This window comes from Perissodus microlepis, chromosome 20 (genome assembly GCF_051167445.1).
Source record: "Perissodus microlepis isolate ML-2025 ecotype Zambia chromosome 20, ASM5116744v1, whole genome shotgun sequence".
NCBI classification, from domain to species: domain Eukaryota; kingdom Metazoa; phylum Chordata; class Actinopteri; order Cichliformes; family Cichlidae; genus Perissodus; species Perissodus microlepis.
The window spans coordinates 13,557,559-13,577,957 of record NC_140480.1 but is presented as its reverse complement, the minus strand read 5'-3'; the positions used below and the strand labels follow the sequence as shown (position 1 = coordinate 13,577,957).

At 39.9% G+C, this 20,399-nt stretch overlaps 1 protein-coding gene across 3 annotated transcripts in view; it reads right to left on the bottom strand.

Annotated features, from left to right (window-relative positions):
• LOC146364258 (plexin-A1-like) overlaps nt 1-20,399 on the bottom strand; it is a 309,896-nt gene that overhangs the window by 103,343 nt on the left and 186,154 nt on the right. For all 3 annotated transcript variants that reach the window (XM_084916148.1, XM_084916150.1, XM_084916149.1), the window contains exon 10: nt 11,196-11,396. In XM_084916148.1, the coding sequence (XP_084772274.1) occupies nt 11,196-11,396 (201 nt within the window). The remainder of the gene's footprint in view (nt 1-11,195; nt 11,397-20,399) is intronic.

Here is a 20,399-nt window from a genome sequence, read left to right as displayed (position 1 = left end):
ATCATGCTCAAATAAATAATGATATTTACTCGTTAGACACTGAAGATAAAGTAGAGCTGAATTTGATGGGACTGTCATCAGGTACACAGACACATGTGTTACAATGGAAAAGCAGTGGACCAGTTATATTTTGGCCTGCTGATTGGACTAGATCGTTAATCAGGGGAGTTGTTAGGATTCATTGTTAGAGGAATGTAAATCAAATCAAATCAATGCTACGCTGATCAGATCTTTTCTCTGCGGTTACGTGGCGTAACCTGACAAACTGCCACTGCGTCACGATACTACTGGGATCAAAGTTGGAACCAGTGATGTCAGTGGTTATGGGAGGGGCTACAACAGAAACTGATGCACTTCATGATATCCTTCATGATGTTCTTCCTGTAGAATACAAGCCGGGTGATGCATCAGCCTGTGTTAGCTATTTGCTGATATATCAGTAGCAACATTTATAATAGCCGATAAACTATATTTTTAAAAAGGACAGAAGAGATGTGAGAAACACCCTTCAACTTTGTTATGAATGTTGCATAGTTTATCCACCAGAGGGCACAATGCAACTTCCTTGGTGGTAACATGCATTTCATTTTCGAACACCACAAATGCAACAAGCAGGTGAGCTGGGCAGAAAGTAAATGAGTAATCGTGAATACAAGAAGACTCATGAATAGTTGCACATATTAAATGTTAAAGGTAATCAATTTTTTTTTTTAAAAATGCCTCCATCGAAATATCAAATACTTAAATCACCAAATATCAATATCAGTTGTAATATACTACATCGCCTTCGCTCGTCTACAAAATTTATTGCCACATAATGTTTGATTGTCACTGTCTATATGTAGGCTGCCATCAAGGAAGAACTGGCAACCAACCTGCACCACAGTGAAAACCAGTAAAAAGAATAACTTAATAAGAAATTGGTTTTATAACCAAATAAACATGTTTTTCCTCAGATAAATCAAAATGCTTGATTAACAAAAAAAAGAATGTCAGAAGTTAACCTGCCCTCCAAATAACATAAATGACAATAAACTGGACTGGGCTAAAAACACCACAGCACTTTACAGGAAGGGCCAGAGTCGTCTCTATTTTTTGAGGCGACTGAGGTCCTTCAACATCTGCCAGAAAATGCTCAGGATTTTCTATGAGTGTGTTGTGGCCAGTGCGATCCTCTATGCTGTTGCATGCTGGGGGAGCAGGCTGAGGGTCGCAGATGCCAACAGACTTAATAAACTAATCCGTAAGGCCAGTAATGTTGTGGGGATGGAGCTGGACTCCCTCAAGGTGGTGTCGGAGAGGCGGATGCTGTCCAAGATAAAGACAATGTTGGATAACACCTCCCACCCACTCCATGACATGCTGGTCAGTCACAGGAGCTCGTTCAGTGAGAGACTGAGATTACCGAAAAGCACCACTGAACGACACAGGAAATCTTTCCTGCCTGTGGCCATCTCCCTGTACAACGCATCCACTTAACACACTGGTTACAGCTACAACTACACATGTTTCTTTTCCAGCTATTTATTAATGAGTGACTTATGTATATATATATATATATATGTATATATTGTACTATTCTTAGTTAGCGTATTGTCTGTCTTGTCTTAATGTTGGTTTATAATGGAGAACTGTAACAAAAAAATAATTTCCCCCAGGGATCAATAAAGTATTCTGATTCTGATTCTGATTCTGAAATGATTCTGAAATGCCAGAAACACTGGTGTACTGGTGGAACCCCATATGTGAAAGTTGCTCTTTCCCTACTGAGAGGCCCCTCTGCTGGCCTACTGTCCCGCCTTTCCTCCCCTGAGTGCACAGAGCTGCTGGAGATGAGTAATCAGACTCATTACTAAAGCCTCTGGCCAGCTCCTTCATGTCACTGCATGTAATTAATCTACCTGAGACAACTCTCAGTGTAGGTCCCCCTAGGGAGGAGAGCAGAGGAGAGGAGGAAAAAAGAGGATGTGGTAGATGAAAGTTAGGTGGATGGAGGGAAGCTAAAGAGCAGATAAGGGGAAAGTGAGAGGAGTGGTATTAGCAACGGAGAGCAGGGATTAACAAGGGCAGCAATGTAGAGGCAAAGAATAAAGAGAGGAAAGGCGATGAGAGTCAGTATGGGATGACAAGTAGAGGAAAAGAAGAACAGGTGGGGGAGTAAGAGGGAGAGAACAGGGGCAAAAAGAAAAAAAAATAGTAGAGGACAGTGGTAGGAAGAGAAGTTTAACCATGGAGGAGATAAGGGACAAGAGAGGCATAGAGAGGAGGATGGGCGATGAGAGGGGACAAGGGAGGGAGGGGAGGTGACATGAGGAGAAAAAAGAAGAGGGAAGGGGAGGAGGTGTAAAAAGTACAAGGTGAGCACAAAGCCGTCCCTGGCCTCATTACAGTAACACACCAGCCTGGCTCAGGTTCATTCGTTATCTGCTTCTGCACTCATTTATTCTCTTGCTACATGAATCGTCTCCATGGATTGCATGTCTCTACGGATTGTATGAATAGATATGGGCTGTATATGTGTGTGTGTGTGTGTGTGTGTGTGTGTGTGTGAGTGAGAGAGAGAGAGAGAGAGAGAGAGAGAGAGAGGGAGACCAAGGGAGCATGCAAGCGTCTGAGGAACCGAAAAGTGCCGATGTTAACGAAACAGAGCAGCTGGCTGGTGAGGGGGGCAGAGCTAGAAAAAGCAAGACATGCACACATTTATGTGTGTGTGCGTGTGTGTCTGTGTCCATGTGCAGGTCACACTCATGTAATTAGTCATGTTGAAGGATACCTGAGTATGTGTTAAAAATATACTACTAGTGCACACACGCACAGACACATAGACATACACACTCAGCAAGTCCTCCTTTACAGTTCTACCCAATTTAATACGGGATTATCAAATAATAATGAACTGCATATGTTTAATTTTGGCTTTTGCACTGAAGAAAATAGATACCGCATCCCCTTTAATGGATGATACAACTAATTTCCCCAGTATTAAGATCACAGAGAATGTATGGTATACAGGCTACTGTAAACACTGTGTGCGTGGAAGTGCAGTTAATTAGCGTCAGCAAACACGTTTTATCACAAATGTAATAGTGACCTGATTACATGCAGAACAAGAACAAAGTAAATGTAGGCTACTTAAGAATGAGAGAATACACAGGAACAACAGTTATACCCAGCAACCTGACGAAGAGCCAAGCAGAAAACACAGACTAAATAATCACTAAAGGAAGATGGATAATAAGGCACAGGAGAACTCAGTCAAGACCATAATGAGGGTGGGGAAAGGAACTAAGCAGGTATGTAAAAGCAAAGAGAGCCACCTTCAAAATAAAACAGGAAGAAACTGAATGACAAAGTCATTTTAGACAAACCGTTGAATGCAGATAGTGGGATCGCAGAAGGCACTGAGAAAAAGTAACCAAAACTGTAACTCAAAGGGAGAAAAAAGCTAAGGATTATAACAGAAACTATGGATAATATCTTAGACCTTGAAAGTGAAGACTGCTCATCACTGCCCTTGTCCACTTTTAAGGCTCTGGCTGTCGGGCTACCCATGTCCATGTTGTGGTAATGTTCTTTCTGGCTCAAAATGACTTTAAATCATTCATGAGATATTTTTAAGATATGTTTGACAGATTAACGGCCAACAAGTCATTTACAAAAGGTTAAATATGGCCAACAGTTTTTTGGCAATTACTGAAAATCACTTCATGGCACAACTATTGCTTTAACATCACGCTGGATTCTTTGCTAGCTTTGTGTTAGCATGCTACCTGTGCAGATGCTTGCAAATAGTTGCTGTTGTGATAGCAGGATAACATGGTCATTTCTGTCATTGAGCCAGGTTGCACTTTTTTTCATAGTTTTCTTGTTTTTTCATGCAATAAAAAAAACAACAGTAACATCTACATAGCCACTCCCAAAAAGTTTAAGACCCCTCCACCATTGTTGTCCTCCCTCCACATAAACTGAAATCAGCTTGTTGTAGCCCAAGTGTGCAGGAAGGAAAAGACACTTTTGGTGTTTTTTGTTTCTTCCGACCCACTTGCCATGTAGGTAACTGTCTTGCAAGCAACGACATAATTGTAACTAAAGTGTGATTACTGAACAAAACGTGTATATGTGTGTGTGTTCATATATATATATATGTGTGTGTGTGTGTGTGTGTGTGTGTGTGTGTGTGTGTGTGTGTGTGTGTATGCATATATATATATGAGGTACTGTACATATCTTGAGGTTAAAATAGCGATATTACCAATATAAAATCAAGTTTGTATCCATACAGTGAATTGTTTAGTTGTCATCTTTATTTAAAAAGTATTTCTCCTCAAAACACAAGACATTGTGCATTTTTTCTTTATCAAGGTGTTTTTATGTAGCCAAACTAAGCTTTTTAGACATACTCAGGCAATAAACAATATGTTGTTTAATTTATTTTGTAGCAACATAATAATTGGGAGGAACTGCCAACTAGATGAATATTTTCACTGCTTGGAACATTACCTTTTACAATAAAAACAATATTACTGAGCACAGAATCATAGTAATGTCCTGCTGTCAACTGTTATAGCCTGGAGTTTACAATAGTTATTGTAGGATGCTGAGGGGTGCATATCAAGGAGGTTTGTGGGGGCTGAGTAGCCAGTCCCATGGAGCTGTGTTTTTCAGTTAAACTGCACCGTTTGTTTAATCACACAGTGCTTTACTCTTAGTTAAGCGTGGACAATTGGGTGTTTTAATGTTAGATTATTTTACCTGTGACAACATGGGTGCAGTAGGTTTGCAGATTGTTGGTTTACTCATTACTGAAGTGGGGGTTTTACACAAAGCCCTGCCATCTTGCTGAACTTTGTCTAGTGTAACTCTCCTCTTTATTGTTTTCATTCAAGTTGAAAGTCAGAAGTGATCCAATTTGTTTTTCACTGCATCCAGCACAATAACTTGAGCTGCAACTGCCAATTATGGATCTCACCTAAAGTTATGTGAAAATTAAGAAGTTAAATAGGTGTTTGTTAAATTTGAAACTTTTGTAAGTGAAGTAGATCTAACTCCAAAAAAATAGTCAGAAAAAGATTAAAAATAAAACTTTACTTGCATTTCTTTTTACTGAACCCCTCCAAAGTGGTTTAAAATAATATAGAGATCTAAATAACAATATATAATCTGCAAAAATGAACAAACTAAGTAAGCAGTAAGTTAATTACATACAAATACTTTATTTTGGAGTACTTTATACTTATCAATTTTAAATAGGAGGTCGTTTTAAAAAATCTTTTATTATATTCCATATACATATATGCATGTATATTCTTACTTAAAACATAGCATGTATTGTTATTGATTAGACCAGGCACTACTTGTCGAAAAATTGACTACTGTATATAAAGCAATAAGTACTACGGTAATATGGAGTGATATAATGGTATTAGCAATCATGAGACAATTTTTCTGATATAGGACTTTTATTTTTGATTTAAGCATATTTTACTATTTTACCTGTGTCAGATATTCAGCGCAAGTTTTTAGGTTGAAACAGTTTATTTCCATACTGCAGTATCACTACTACTAAAACACCTACTCTGCCACTCCTTACAGTCCTCTGTGAATGAAGGACACACCCATTACTTTTCCAAAATGTGATTAGCTTAGCAAATTAGTTGCATTTCAAAAATATTTTTATGATATACCACTGCAGGACGAAATCATTACAATACATTGCACTGCAAAGGTATTAGCTGTGCACTCTATAACAGGTTTGTGAAAGTTAGGAAAAGTCTCCCCCTCTTACGGCTAGCCCAATTTGTGGACCGTGAACATTCAGTTGAACACAGTCTGTCATCCTCCCAAAATTTACTGTGCTGCTCAGAACTGTGCCAGATGCATATACTTATAGCAGGAAGATAGTACACACAGCTATACACACACAACATTTGATAGCCTATGTGTGTCAGTGTAATAAATCATGTAAAGCAGGTTGCTGGTTGTTGCTGATGCTACAGTCTCTGTCTGCTCCACATGATTAGGAAGAGGATCATGTGGAGAATCTCCATATGTCTGCTTCACGTTAGGCTTGCAAACCCCTGGGGAGGCTCTGTGTGTGCATGCGTGGGTGTGTGTGTGTGTGTTTGCCCATGAACAAACCAGTAGGTATCCCCGCAGCCTGCATGCATTGCACCTGTGTGCGAATGTGCACGCCACCATGTGTTTTCCTGTGAATATTTCAATGTGCACCAACGCATACTGCAGGTCCCTCATGTATTTGAGTATGCAAGTTCAATGTTTCAGTGTTTGGTGAGGGGCTAAATAATGCACAAAGAGACAGTAAGATTGAATGGATGAGTGTACATCTACTGCTGGCTAATTTTCTCTGTGATTTATTACCCTCTACTATCCCAGTCACAGCCAGCTGTGATACATATACACAAAATCCCTACAGAGAATACTGGAGACAATGCTAGCCGGAGCGCAGGTTCTCAATCACAGATAGATCTTCTGTTTGGCGATTCTCTCCATTTATGTTTCCATTCTCATTTTTTTCTATGCAAAAAATATCACAGTAAAGCAAACCCCACAAACATGGAACAAACTGGAACAAAGACAACACCTGTATGTTTAAAAGTTATTAATCTCATGAAAGTTGTACCACGACATATTTCATTATTAAAATATATCAAATGACTTTATGTGTTGTGAAGGAAAAGCCACAGATCTCCACAGTTATGTGCACTTTAGCTGAGCCTTTTTACTGTCTTTCAGCATGTTGTTTTAGTTCTGTGCTGGGGAACGCTTCTGTTTTGGTTCAGCCCCTGTGCATTAATCAGCTGTACCTTTAGTAATGAGATGGCTTGTGTGAGATTATAATATTATTTTATGCCATGTTAGACACTTAATTAAAGATTGTGAATTATTATGTAGTTTTAGTTTGCATTATTCTCCTGAATTAGAAGAAGGTGATAACTCTTGCATTTGTTAAACTGATTTGCATTACATTAGACTGCTGATTTATTGTGAAGGAATGATATTGTTATATGATGCATTATACTGCTGAGTTATAAGAAATAGTGTTCGCAGAAAGTCATCGCCTTATTTGTCTGATTAGAAGAGAACAGAACATACTGGAGAGGTTTTCTGCCCCATCTCAGCAGGAGCAGATAAACAGGGAGCCAAGGTCGTAGCTTAGGCGCCGTGTGAGAGAAAGAATGTGAATGTTTAGGCTTTTATGATTAGGTGGGGCCACTAGAGGCTATAAGAGTTTGATCAATGCTCCACCATTTTGAGATCTGATGCTGTCTGCATACGGTGTCCATCTCCCACGCGTGTGATCATTAAAATCATCGTTTGACTCAACCCGGCCGGACCAGTGTTGTTATTGTGGTTTTTCCTCTTGTATCCATCCCCAATATTTGAATCCGTAACACTTGCCACTGGTGCAGTACCCTGAAACTCCTCAGTCACACAAGAAAAACAGGACAGCAACTTCTTTGCGACTAAGAAAAATCAGTGATTGCCATACTGGTACTGCCATTGTAACACTAACAGAGGGTATTGGCACTGCTTTTGCTTTGCAATTGTAATTGCAGTTTGGAAATTGAATATCATCGTAGAACAACTGATCAATTCAATCTACACTCACATGGGAATAGACTGGATTTTGTGAAGCTATTCTAGCCTTAAAAACAACTCAGAGCTCTCTCTATCTTAAATCTGGAGCTACAGTCAACTTCAAATCAATAACTAACCTAACATGCATGTCTTTGGACTGTAGGAGGAAGCCGGAGAAAACCCAGCGGGCAACTGGAGAACAAAAGGATCAGGAAGACTGAAGGCTGTCCTTTATCCCTATATCTAAGAGTGTAAGCATGCAGATATTTTACTAAGGCTATATATAGTTTGCCATACCAGTTTTGCAATGACTTATTTTGTCAAAGCGAGTTTGCGACGTTTAAACTGTCACAGCTCCTTAAACAGTTAACACAGCTGTGTGAGTACAGTACTGTTGAGCTGAATAGATATGTCTGAAAACCAGCCCTGCATGGTTGAACAACTTTGTAACCAATCCCTATTGTCCCAGATGTCCTTCCACCTTCTGCTGTTCTAGTTACTCTCAGCAGTTTCACTTTTTCACGCCTCATGATTTCCTTTTCTTTCAGAATTACTTTCTCAAACATGCACATCTTTTATATTCCAAATACATCCTGTCTCCATCTGTTTCTCCCTCATTTGTTTGTTTCCCTTTAGTCTGCGTGCTGAGCTTAGTCCTCCGTCTCTCTTTATTCTTCTCGCTCCCCTCTTTTCACTTCCTACATCAAACTCTTTGTTGCATCGTCATTGTCTCCCCCAAATTCCCTCACCTCCTCTTTGGCTCCCTCATTCTTTGTCTTTTTGCTTCCTTCTTTTTCCATTTGCCTGGCCGGCGCATGTGTGTTTGAGTGTGTGCGTATGTTTGTGTCCGTCAGTCTACTGCACCACTGCAATTCATCATCATTTTATCTACAGCTCCCTTAATTGGATCCTATCACAGTCCCACCTGACGAGCAGAGAGGCGGGGGGGAGAAATGGAGGATTCCTCACTAGGCGCACGCACACACACACACATTTCGGCCTCCTATGTCTAGCTTCATCAACAGCTGCAAAGTTGTGTTGAGACCTGTATTTTCCTATGCTTCCTGACTCTTGCAGAGATAACATTGAGATTTTTACAACACATTAAAGTGCACCGAGGAGTAAAAAAATAAATGCATGTGGATAAGTGTTACTTGTGTGTATGTTCGTGTGTGTTTGTGTGTGTATATCCATGTGGTTTTGCCAGTGAATCATAGTTTTGCTGAAGAAGGTCTCTGTCCTCCAGAATCAGCAACTCTCAGCAGCAGCAAGCAGTAGTGGTGTAGTAATGAATGTATCCGAGTCTATCAAACACTAGGGATGCAAACTGCTATTTCCTGGAGTAAGTGCTGGTTTCAGAGGTGTGGGAGGCTTTCAGAACACAGAGTGAACAGAAAAACCATAACAGATATCCATCCTATTTGAACAACAAAGAGCAGCGATGTTTATTAGAGCTAAAAATGTGAAAATAGTGGGGTCAAAAGTTGAAGTGTGTACCAGGCAATTACCCAAGTACTAACCAAGTAATAGCTGGGTACATTAGGTAAAGGTAATATTAGACTGAAATTTATGTACAAATGGCCAGTAACACACGGTGATAACAGGGAAACAAATTTAAAGATACTAATAAGGCAAACCTGTTTAGCAACAGGATGTTACACACTAACCAGCCAAGTAATTTCATGGTGACAGCAGATAAACTCAAACATCAAAAGTCATAATCGTTATGTGAGAATACTTAAACGTTTGAAAATATATAAACTACAAGGCCTAAATTACATGTTTATATATGCTACATACTTACATTTAATAACCATGAAACAGGCTGCAAACAATCTGTATCCACTGCATTTGATAGAAATATTATGTTCAATAAAAAAGGTAATGTAAAATGTATTTGGTACTTGTAAATTTAAAACCATGAATATACAGTGCTGTGTAAAAGTCTTGAGACACGCCTCATTTCCTTTCCTTCCTTGGAGCCAGACTTTGTTTTGATCAATAGTTCTCCAGATTCTCTGAAGGTCCTTTGAAGGTTTTCTTTGGACACTGCCTGCTTTTTCTTTCATTTTCTTCAGTTTCTTTCTTTTGTTTTCTTTAATCACAGAACTGAACTGAAAATGAGTGGCAACAGATTTTCTAGTGAATCCAAAAATAAACGGAGGAGTTCAGGACAGAGGTACAACAGTGAGCATCTACAGGCATCTGTAAAGCACAGTGAAAGCTCTGTCCTGGTTTGTGATGCATTTCAGTTGTTGGTGTTGGGAATTTTTTTTTTAAATGATTTTGATACCAACCAAATATCTGGCTTAGCTACCCTAGCTCGATGTTGAATCTTGTATCATTAATCCTCTGAAAACAAATTACTGCTGTAAAAATAAATTATTTTACTTTTTATTTTTCATTAATATATTGATGACAGAATTTTGTGGGGTAATATTTATTATTTAGCTGAACATGAAAAGTAAAAATAATCACCATTATACATATAACACATTTTTAGATATAAATCTCTTATAATGTCAACAATAGAAGTCTCAACTCATTCCAAGAAATGTAAAAGTAATTTCAAAATGAATTTGAATCCAAAAGAAAGCTTCTGACATTGACCAGGTCATTTAAATATTCAAGCAGACACACAGCAATTAGTATTTTTGCTCATGCTCTATTCAATAGGCTTTCAACTATCGGGTCACCGAGGACAAATCTGCCAGAAACCAGTAATAACGACTCAAAAAGCCAAATCTAAAAGAACCTCACTTGCATGAAGCAATTATAGAGACACAAGTGACTATATAAGCGCAAATTACCTTTCCACAGCACAAAAGAACTGTAGGAGGCATCATTACGATCTGCAAATCAACTTCAATACTATACCCCAGAACTATTTTTTGTGTCACCATCCAACATCAGAGGCAGACCGATTTCCAGGATCACAGCACTGAAGCTCAATCTCTTCCCTTTGTGGAGAGAAAGTGGGCGACGCTGTATAGTTCAAAAACAGCAAGCGGCCGCAAATCAGCGTCACGTTTCGAGCCCAGTGGCGATGCAGAAGTCGGCAAATGACCCGCAGCCGCTGACAAGTGTGTGACAGGCTGAAAAAAAGGCAGCCCCGCAAAGCTGCCAGCGCCGCACGCCCGCTCCTGCTGCCTTTTTAACTGAGAGGACTCGCTATTGGACCTATCAGCGTGAGTGAGTGAGTGCCGCGGCGTGCTCTTTGCATGTTAATCATATGTCTCGTTAAGTTAAGTCATAATTGGTGTCGTTAAAAACGCCTCCCCTCTGTCTCCTGCCCTGATTGGAGCCCGGGAAATTAACAGCGCCGGAGCGGTCGCTCCCCTTTTAGTGCTGACAGTTTGACTGAAGGCTAAGAGGCTGGAGTGAGGAGTGGGAATGAAGAGAGAGTGGTTTTTGCGACAGTCAGTCCCTGTGGCCATATGCCTCAGTTCAGCTCTCTGCTCTACCAGTCTATTACTGCCAGTCTTCCTGCCCCACATCGCTGGTTTACAGCAGCACGGCTGTCCAGAAATGAGTGTTGGGAAGCTTCGCCTCCCCACATGCGAATGTGCGTGTGTGCTACATGCTTCAATGCTTACCGTGGTCTTCTGACACTGTATGCTCGTGCTGTTAAACCTCAGAGCCGGGACGCTGTGCGTGTTGCCCTGGATGTGAAAGATGCACTCGTAATTTCTCTGTCCAGACTGAGGCTGGGGCAGGTTCTGGGCCAGCAGGGTGATCGGCCTCATAACTCCAGCAGGGATGTAGATCTGGGTGGAAGGCAGGATCTGAGGGCACTCCTGGAGGCGAGGAAAAAAGGAGTTACAAAGACAATAATAAGCAGAGAATGTGACAGAACATTTTAGTTAAATTGCAGATCTGGGTGAAACACATTGCTGCTGCACAGATCCAGAGAAAAAAAAGCTGTTAAGTAATGGCAAAAAACTCCCCAAAAACGACATACTGAACATGATCCACAATATGGAAAATTACTCTTTATTGCAATCAAAACTATGAATTAGAAATGGCATCAGGATCTGTCACAACTCCCTGATGACCGTAATTATGAAACCTTTTCTTTTTCTCCCTAAGAGCACCCAACCCCATTAGACACGATTCCACATGCAGCCCGGCCTCCTTTGTTCTCACTGAAAATTCACCAGCCTAAAATCTCCACTTACAAATTACCAACACTCCTGAGGATCCCCCTCCTCCTCCCACCACCACACCATTTATGAAACATGGAATATTGAACGTAGCAGTTACTTGTCATAAAGAGTACAATTTTGGAACCAACCCCCTTCCCCATTTTAATGAGGCTTTTATGGATATTAGGCATGTGTTTTTGCCGGAAAAAGAATCCACCAAAGGATATTCTAATTCTTTCTGCGTGGACAAAATTGAGAGCCGGAGGCAGCGTCTCCCAGGAACACGGACATTACTAATTCCACCATGCTGCACTGTAAAACACAGGTCTAACAGATTACAGAGGGGACATGACTGTGAGGCTGTCATCATATCCAAATTTGAGGACCAGTGCCACTTCATTTGCTTCTAAGCCACGTGCTCCATCACTAGGACACTTTCCTTCCCGATGAAAGCAGCTTGCTAAAAACGCTAAAGTGATTCAACTATAATATACTGTTCTAACATGCTGAAAAAGCTCTGACTTGTTAAGACACTGTGTGCAGTGTGAAAGGCTAAAAAAAAGTGCTTTTGCAAAATCATAAAGTCTGTAATTACATTTAAAGTACTTATACCTTCTAATGCGTTCGGTATTCATCCGGCGATCGGGGTAAACAATAATGAGGCCATCCAAAAACCCAACTACAATGTCTAAATGAAATTTTATTCCAGTTTAAGCGCCATCGAGCGAGCTATAATTTTCCTATTAGGATGGCAAACATTTATATGTGCGCTGATAAATCAGTGGGAGCTGCATGCTATTTTAAACCGGGGATGAATAGTCGAAGTGAAAGCACACTGGCAGCCTCAATGTCTGTAGAGTAATCTCGGTATGAGTTTGCTCTGTGCTGGGGCACTGTCTAATGGAACACCAGTAATGACTTGCAGATTGGCCTGGGAACGGCAGAGAGGATGCTGAAAGAGGAGAGAAATTTGGACATAATGGCACCAAGAGACTCTTCAGCTTCCTTCACAAAAATATGGCGCACACTCAAAGCCAGAGGTGACTCGCGCCAACTCCATACGGGCTTATGCTGAGTGAATCTACAGCGCATTCATCACACATGTAGTTCAAAATTCTATGGCCTGAGTCCAAAGAGCGGATAAAACACTCAGAAGCGAACAAGTAAGCTGAACGATGCAGAAAAGAAGATGACAAGAAACGAGGAAAGCATAAAGTAATTATGACCCGCTGTACTGCTTCCCAGTGTAACTCTGAAAGGCATTATGTTGTGTCGTTAATAACGCTCTTAAAGCTGCCGTAAAATTTATTTTGCAGTGAATGAAATGACTAGGTGTTATTGGGAACGTCACGCACAGCAAGAAAGTGTGTTTACATTCAAAAGCGCTGAGCTTTTAGCGGGCTGGAGCTAATTGTTTTGGTTTTTCTCCCGTACTGTAAATTACTTTCTAATCAAAGTCATCTCCAGTGACTGAAAAATGAAGCCACCACAGAAGTGCCAAAAACTGCAGTTCTTTTAGACTGGCTCTAAAGGTTAGTCACACAAACACATGTAAACATTTCCAACACTGTTTTTACGGTTTTTACAACTAAGTTCCCCACTTATCACAACTGAACTAGGAGATTGTGATGACTATGGTGCTCCTTTCAGATGGTTTTAGGGCTTTTTGCACACTCTATCATCTAAATATTTACTTAAAGAATAATGTCACCCGGTAAACTCAAGGTTGTTATCATATACATCTTTCTCAAACTACAACAAGTAGCCATTTTAAGCAAAAACCTCTATTACCTGTGTCTGCTACATGTTCTTACTGGAGATAATTTACACTGACTGGCCACAATATTAGGTACACTTATTCAACTACTTCTTGGAGATATCTTATCAGCCTATCACATGGCAGCAACATTTAGGCATGAAGACATGGTCAAGACTACCTGCTGATTGGCAGAATGAGGAAGAAAGGCGATTTAAAGGTGATTTAAATGACTTTGGTTGTTGGCTGGTGTGAGTATTTCAGAAACTGGGATTAGATTAGATGAAACTTTATTAATTCCTCGGGTGGGTTCCTCCGGGAAATTCAGTTTACCTGTGCAACCATCTCTAGGGTTTACAGAGAATGAACCGAAAATATAACAATATCTAGCAGCAGTTCTCTCGGCAAAAATATCCTCGAGTCCAAACGAGACTTGAACAAAAAGAAAGACAACAGTGACTCAAAGAAGCACTTGTTGCAACCAAGGTATGTAGAAGAGTGTCTCTGAACACACAGCACATCTGACCTTAAAGCAGGTGGGCTACAGCAAGGGAACACCACCAGGTGCCACACGTATCAGGTAAGAACAGGAAACTTAGGGATGAGCTCACCGGAACTTAACAATAAACAGTTGTTATTTTCTACTACGATTTTTGGATGGCAGGGTGGCAATTTGTTGTAAATAACATGAAATCATGGATCTATCCTGCCTTGGATCAGTAGTTCAGTTGCTGGTGCTGGTATAATGGAGTCGGGGAGATGCAAAGGGGCACATTGTGGGTCCCTTTAGTACCAAGAGACCATGACTTAAACATCAAAGCCTATCTGTTTAATGGATAGTATCCATAGTTTTCAGTCATGTGACTGACTCCCTACCCAAGGGGCAAAACATCACTCCGTAATGACCAATAGTGGACAGTTAGTAGTACTGCAAGACGAGAAACTATGAATTTTGTTGACTTGTGAGTCATATTCTGCTCTGACAGCTTTATTGAAATCTCTGAAACTGGTGACATCTTTCCCAAAGTTCCAGTTCGGTGACATCTACGTATTTGTAGAGAACTCCTCACCATACACGGCTACATGACAGATACATTTGATCTGGATGGGTAAATAATGCCGCCATGTGGGAGGTAAAGAACAAGAAATTGTTCATCGTTAAAGCAAACGCAAGTGTTACATAGCTAGATTACACAAACTACCACACGTAAATGTTAAGTTTTGTTGACTGGGACATTTAGAGTGTTGAGCCATAAAAGCTCCGGTAGCATTAATTTGTCACATTGTCTTGTGATAACAGTAAAGTTGACCAAGTATTTTTCCAATGTCAGAATAAATGAGCCACCACTGACAGCCTGGGTTGCTGTGGAGAAGCAGGGACTGGTGTGATTTGGTCTGTAAGGCAAGGTTCGAAGAATTGTGCTCACAGTTTGGTGCCATACTCTACAGCCTTCTGGCTCTAAATGTTAAATTTGAAGATCTTCAAATGATGGCTGGAGAGCAAAGGACTCCAGTACTGTTTTTGCCCACCGGGTGGCCGTGTCCCAGTAGTTCAGATGTCATGTGTAAACTATGAATTGCTGCTGACCATTTGTGGTCCTTTTATGGCCACAGTATCCCCATCTTGGTGTGGCTGGTTCAAACAGGATATACTATTGAAAGCCTGGCAGGAGACGGGGACAAACAGGTTTTTTTCCCCCTCCAGACAGGGAACATTTGGAAAGAAATCAGAAAGGGAGAAGACAGAGAATCTGCCATGGAGCCCAGTAAAGCAGCCTGTCATTTAGTCAGGCTGACAGTTGTAATTTTAAGCATTCATACATAGTGACTGGCTGCTAATGAACTCCTGCTCGAATCTAATAAAACTTAAAAAGAGAAAAAGGAAGTAGTGTATTTTGGGGTTGGACTAGATGAAACAAGAGTCATTGTCATCATCATAAGGACCACAATCAGGCATTTGTTCCAATCTTTACAAACACACACATACCCACACACACAAATGCATGCCACTTCACATCTGTGCCTCCCTGCTGCCCTCACTGGTCCCTATTGCTTCAGCAACACACACACACACACACACACAAACTCTCTCTCTTGAGGTCTGTTCCTTATTGCTGATGCACTAGAGTCAGACTAAAAAGCACAGCGCAACATTTCTCCGAGGAACAGATACGCACACACATCCCTGAGCAAACATACAAAGGCATTCCCCACATAGGGTCTACATATAGAATACAAAGACACACAATTGCACAAACCAATAAAGAAAAAAAAGAGAGGGAAACACGCACAAAGGAGGGCGGGAATGAACAAAAGATTGGAGAGCAGAGGATTGTGGGAGCTGTTTCATTAGGAGTGGTGACAGGTGTCAGAGCTGAGTCTGCATCAGATAGCGGAGCGGTTCTACACAATGAGACACAACAATCTCTCTACCTGGGGGATTCCTCTAATCCCTCTACTTCTCTCCTCTCTTTTCTTTCTTCCTGTCGCTCACACTTGATCTTTAGGTTCTCTGTAGCGCTCTCTCTCCCTTTGTTGCTTTGTTTCTCAGCCTTTGATTGTGTTGCTGGCGAAACGGTTGAACTGTACATCCATCAGGCAATCTTTACTTAAACCAATCACAAATGCAATTTTCAGACAAAAATTGGAGGCATAAATGGATCAGAAAACTAGGCCTAACAGCCTATAATAGGTGCTGCAAACAGACTGGAAAGTATCAGTAAATTAAGCTTTAGACGGCAGTAATTTACTGTTAACAAGCATTGAAGTTTAGATCAGTAGTTTGCGTGATAAAAATAATTACTTCAGGAATTATACGCAACCTATCATAGCCAGTGTCGAGGTTGTTAATCAGAAAAGTAATGTATCAAGTAAGACACTATGATACTTTATTAGCAGTCAGCAACAAAAGTTTCATGCTACAGTTCTACACTGACACAAATGTGCTACTGTAATGTGGACCAGCACAACAGCACAAAGAGCACAACGCGGGAAACGGTTACAGGTGCAGGCTGCGATACTGCAACCCCAACTGCTCATCACTGTGGTTGTTGCCTCTTACATTGTTTCTGGCCTCGTTTTCACCCCACGCTGGTGTCCTTTTATACCCAACAAATAACAAAATGAAAGTGATGTTCATGTCACCACTCATCTAAAGTTGCAGATCGATCTGCTACGTGTCTGAAAAATGGCTGGCTGATTGCTGTGCAGGAAATAGGCACGTTTGATGATTTTTCATCCATCCTCCCATCAGCACTACAGAAAAATCGAACATGATTTACAATAATGGGTCACTTTGGGACACTCAGCACTGATAAAACACAACAACAGCAGCTATATATATTCTGAGGACAATTATACACCTAAAATTTTAGATAATACAATGTGCAACTGTTACTTCCCCCAGTTTGCACGCGTGCTATCAAACACGAAAACTCAGAAAAGTTTTGAATGAATTCTGATAAAACCTTGCAGGGGTGTAGAGTGAGCTCATCTTAACAATCTATTAAAAATTTGGCTTACATCCACCGAGGTCTTCAAGGTTAACTTACTGATTCACTGGTTGAAAATTGACTAAAAGCCTTAACATAAAAACTATGATTCTCACAAGTGTGGTGCGTGTTGTCAATATCATCTCACATTTGACCTCTGACCTCAAATAAGGTCAAACAATCAAATAAGATGTCTTTTATCTTTACAACTGTGGTTTAAATTCTACTACCTTTGGTTGTATTGGCAACATTTCAGAAATGATACCGGCATGTGGTGATTCTCAATATCACGTCATAGCTTGTATCCAAATATCATGTCACATTTGACCTTTGACCTCACTTTTACATTTAACACAAGTCTTTCCTTCAAGTTGACCCGAAAGTGCATGATCAGTGTTGTCAATTAAAATTGACAAATAACAAAAGCCTTCACTTTCCATGTGTTTTTACTGTATGTAAATATGTTTGAAAAGAACAAAGAAAATAAAATGAATATATACAAAATACAAAACTGTTCCCTTAACAGTAAATGCTGCCCAGAGAGTGAGCTGCCTTGGCAGAGGTTTGCACTGTGTCAGAGGTTCTTGTTCCTAAGGATTTCTAAATAATATCATGATTTAGTTATTAAAGTTCATTACTGATCAGTGATTCAGTCCTCATTCCTAAATATTGCTGTTATTATTGCTTTGGCGTCGGTTCCATGATGCACGTGGAGCAGCAAGAGTCAAACAGTCTCATTCACACAAGCAGCCTGCATCTTTTTCTAAACCCTAAGCAACTTATTTTGCCTAAATCTGACTGAATGGTGAAAGATGAAAGGACAAGGACAAACCATGTTCACAGTCTGATGGACTCACCAATCACCTGTGTCCATATACGCTCTTTAAAACAGCTTTTACACATGCGTCTCATCAGGGCTATGATAAACTAGTTCATAACACTTTTTTTTCTATAAACAGTTTCATCTTTACAGTTACACCCCAATAAATGATCAAACTAATTAAACAAAGCCAATTAGACAAGCTTTATTAATTAACTGTTGACTCTAAAACTATTAAGCAAAGTTTAATCAACTACCAAGTTACAATTTATTAATAATCCTTATTAAAAAGTGTTACTAAACTAGATCTTTTTACACGTAATGCACACTAAGAACAAGAAACAGATGAACACTGTAAAAAGTAATGTGAAGTACTTACTAGACGATTAGTACATGTTAATAATGATAATATAATGGGCTAAAAAAGCATTACAATGACCATCAGTGTAGTGTTGATGGATACTTGAAAGGATCAAGAAAATAAATAATGATTTAAAAAAAAAAAACATGAATGAAAATGTCAAATATTTAACACTTAAAGAAAGTGTTATTATTTTTTTTAGAATATTCATAAAACTGTGTATCAGTACTAAAAAAAACAACTAGAGAAATGCCTTGTTGAGATCCAAATTTACTGCACCAAAAGCCGGAGAAGAACGGTGATGCAGAGGACGAGCAGTGATAAACCACTGGATGAGAAAGGGTGAGGGAGGTGAAGTTAAAAGGAAGGAGGGGAGGAGATATGGAGGCGAGACGAGGTCTTGGGAGCCATACACTCGTTTATTAAAGTGGGGGATGAGAGTCAAGGAGGTCAAGTTCCCAGCAGAGCGAGGCAGGGGAGGAGCTCTGCAACATGGGAGTTGTACACAGCGCTTATATCTTTCCAAACTAATTCCCAGACTGGTAATACAGACACACAGAGACACAGGCTGCGTTACATCTAGATGAATATGCACTAAATACACACATACACACACATTTATCATCTCACTCACTCTCTCACACGCACGCACAAACTGATCCAAAGCTAAATCTTGCCCTCTGGCTCTGTTCAGTAAGCTAGTGCTTCGGCCCGTGGAGTGTTTTACAGTAGCCTTGGGGCCAAATACACAGATACTGTGATCAAAGGTGGGAAGGTAAGCCTTCAGAAAGAAATTAATCTGAGTTCCTCTTCCATATCAACAGTGTGAAATCTCTATTACGTCTCTGTCAGCTGCATCTGTAGGCCCACAGACTTTAACCTTTTTTTTTTTTTTAAAGTTGCAAAACTTATTTTAGGAAAAACATTAACCAAGTTTTTAAATATATTTGATTTAACAGGTAGACATATGGGAGGATGTATATAGATAAAAACTAGCAGAAGTTGAAGTTTGTCCTTATTAAAGGACAAAAACCAGCAATGACATCACTGCCTACATTTTACTGCCACAGCAGAAAACGTACTGCTGTAAATAATGACGATATTGATGTCTGCCATCATTTTAGCACAGTTTATTTCGGCATTCAAGATAAAAAAAAACGGTGGCTGAAAATCACGAATAAAGGAGAGCCATCAATAAACATTTCCATGAGAATTAGAAAGCTATAACAGTCTGGGAACTGTCATGTTGTTATAACTCTAATAGTAAAGCCAAGGTTCAGTTATATAGTCCAAACTTACATAAGATAGTCTCAACGTGCTTTGATTCAATTCAGTCCATCAATTTTATTCACATAACACCAACTCACTCCAACAGATGCCTCAAGGTGCTTTATATTTTAAGGCAAAGACCCAAATCCGAAGAAAACTCCAACAATCAAATGACCCATTTTGAGCAAGCACTTGGCGACAGTAGGAAGGAAAAACTCCCTTTTAACAGGAAGAAACCCCTCCTCCCTGAACCGGTCATCTACTGTGATTGGTTGAGGGGTGAAGAGAAGGAGGCTGGACAAGAGACACACTTCACAAAATGCATATGTCAACATACTATACTTAGTCACACATAATATATTTATCCATTAAGTAGAAAATTAACAACTTCCACAAACACTTTCAATTAAACTGCAATGAAAAATAGCAACATTTTAAAACTTTAAAAATTTGCAAAGACTGCAAAGTGTTAGCCGGCAAACTAAAAAGGTGTATAATTAGCAAATGCTAAAGAGCTTAGAGACAGATTTATGCAGTGTGATCACAGAGCATGAGAAGGCAGGTAAGGCTGACAAAAGCCAAATAAGATACATGGTGATCTGTCATTTCAGAGGAAATACTAAAACTTCAATCAATGTAGAATCGACCAATTTGGTGGTCAAATGACCTTGACCTTTGACCACTAAATTCTACTCCAGTCAATGTGACTGTTTGTGCTAAATTTGAATAAAATCCCTGAACGCGTTCTTTAGAAATCGTGCTTAAGAATAATGAACATACAGAAAACCCCACAACTTACCTGGTGTAACGAGTGTAAATGCATAAAATACAGAAAACATTCGTAGTTTTGGTCTGAGTTGGAACTATAGATTCTGCAGAGTCTTAAGATATCACCATTTTTTCTTGGGATTTAGCTCTAGGCCCTGTATAATTAAAGCCACAAGGGTTTAGATGCACT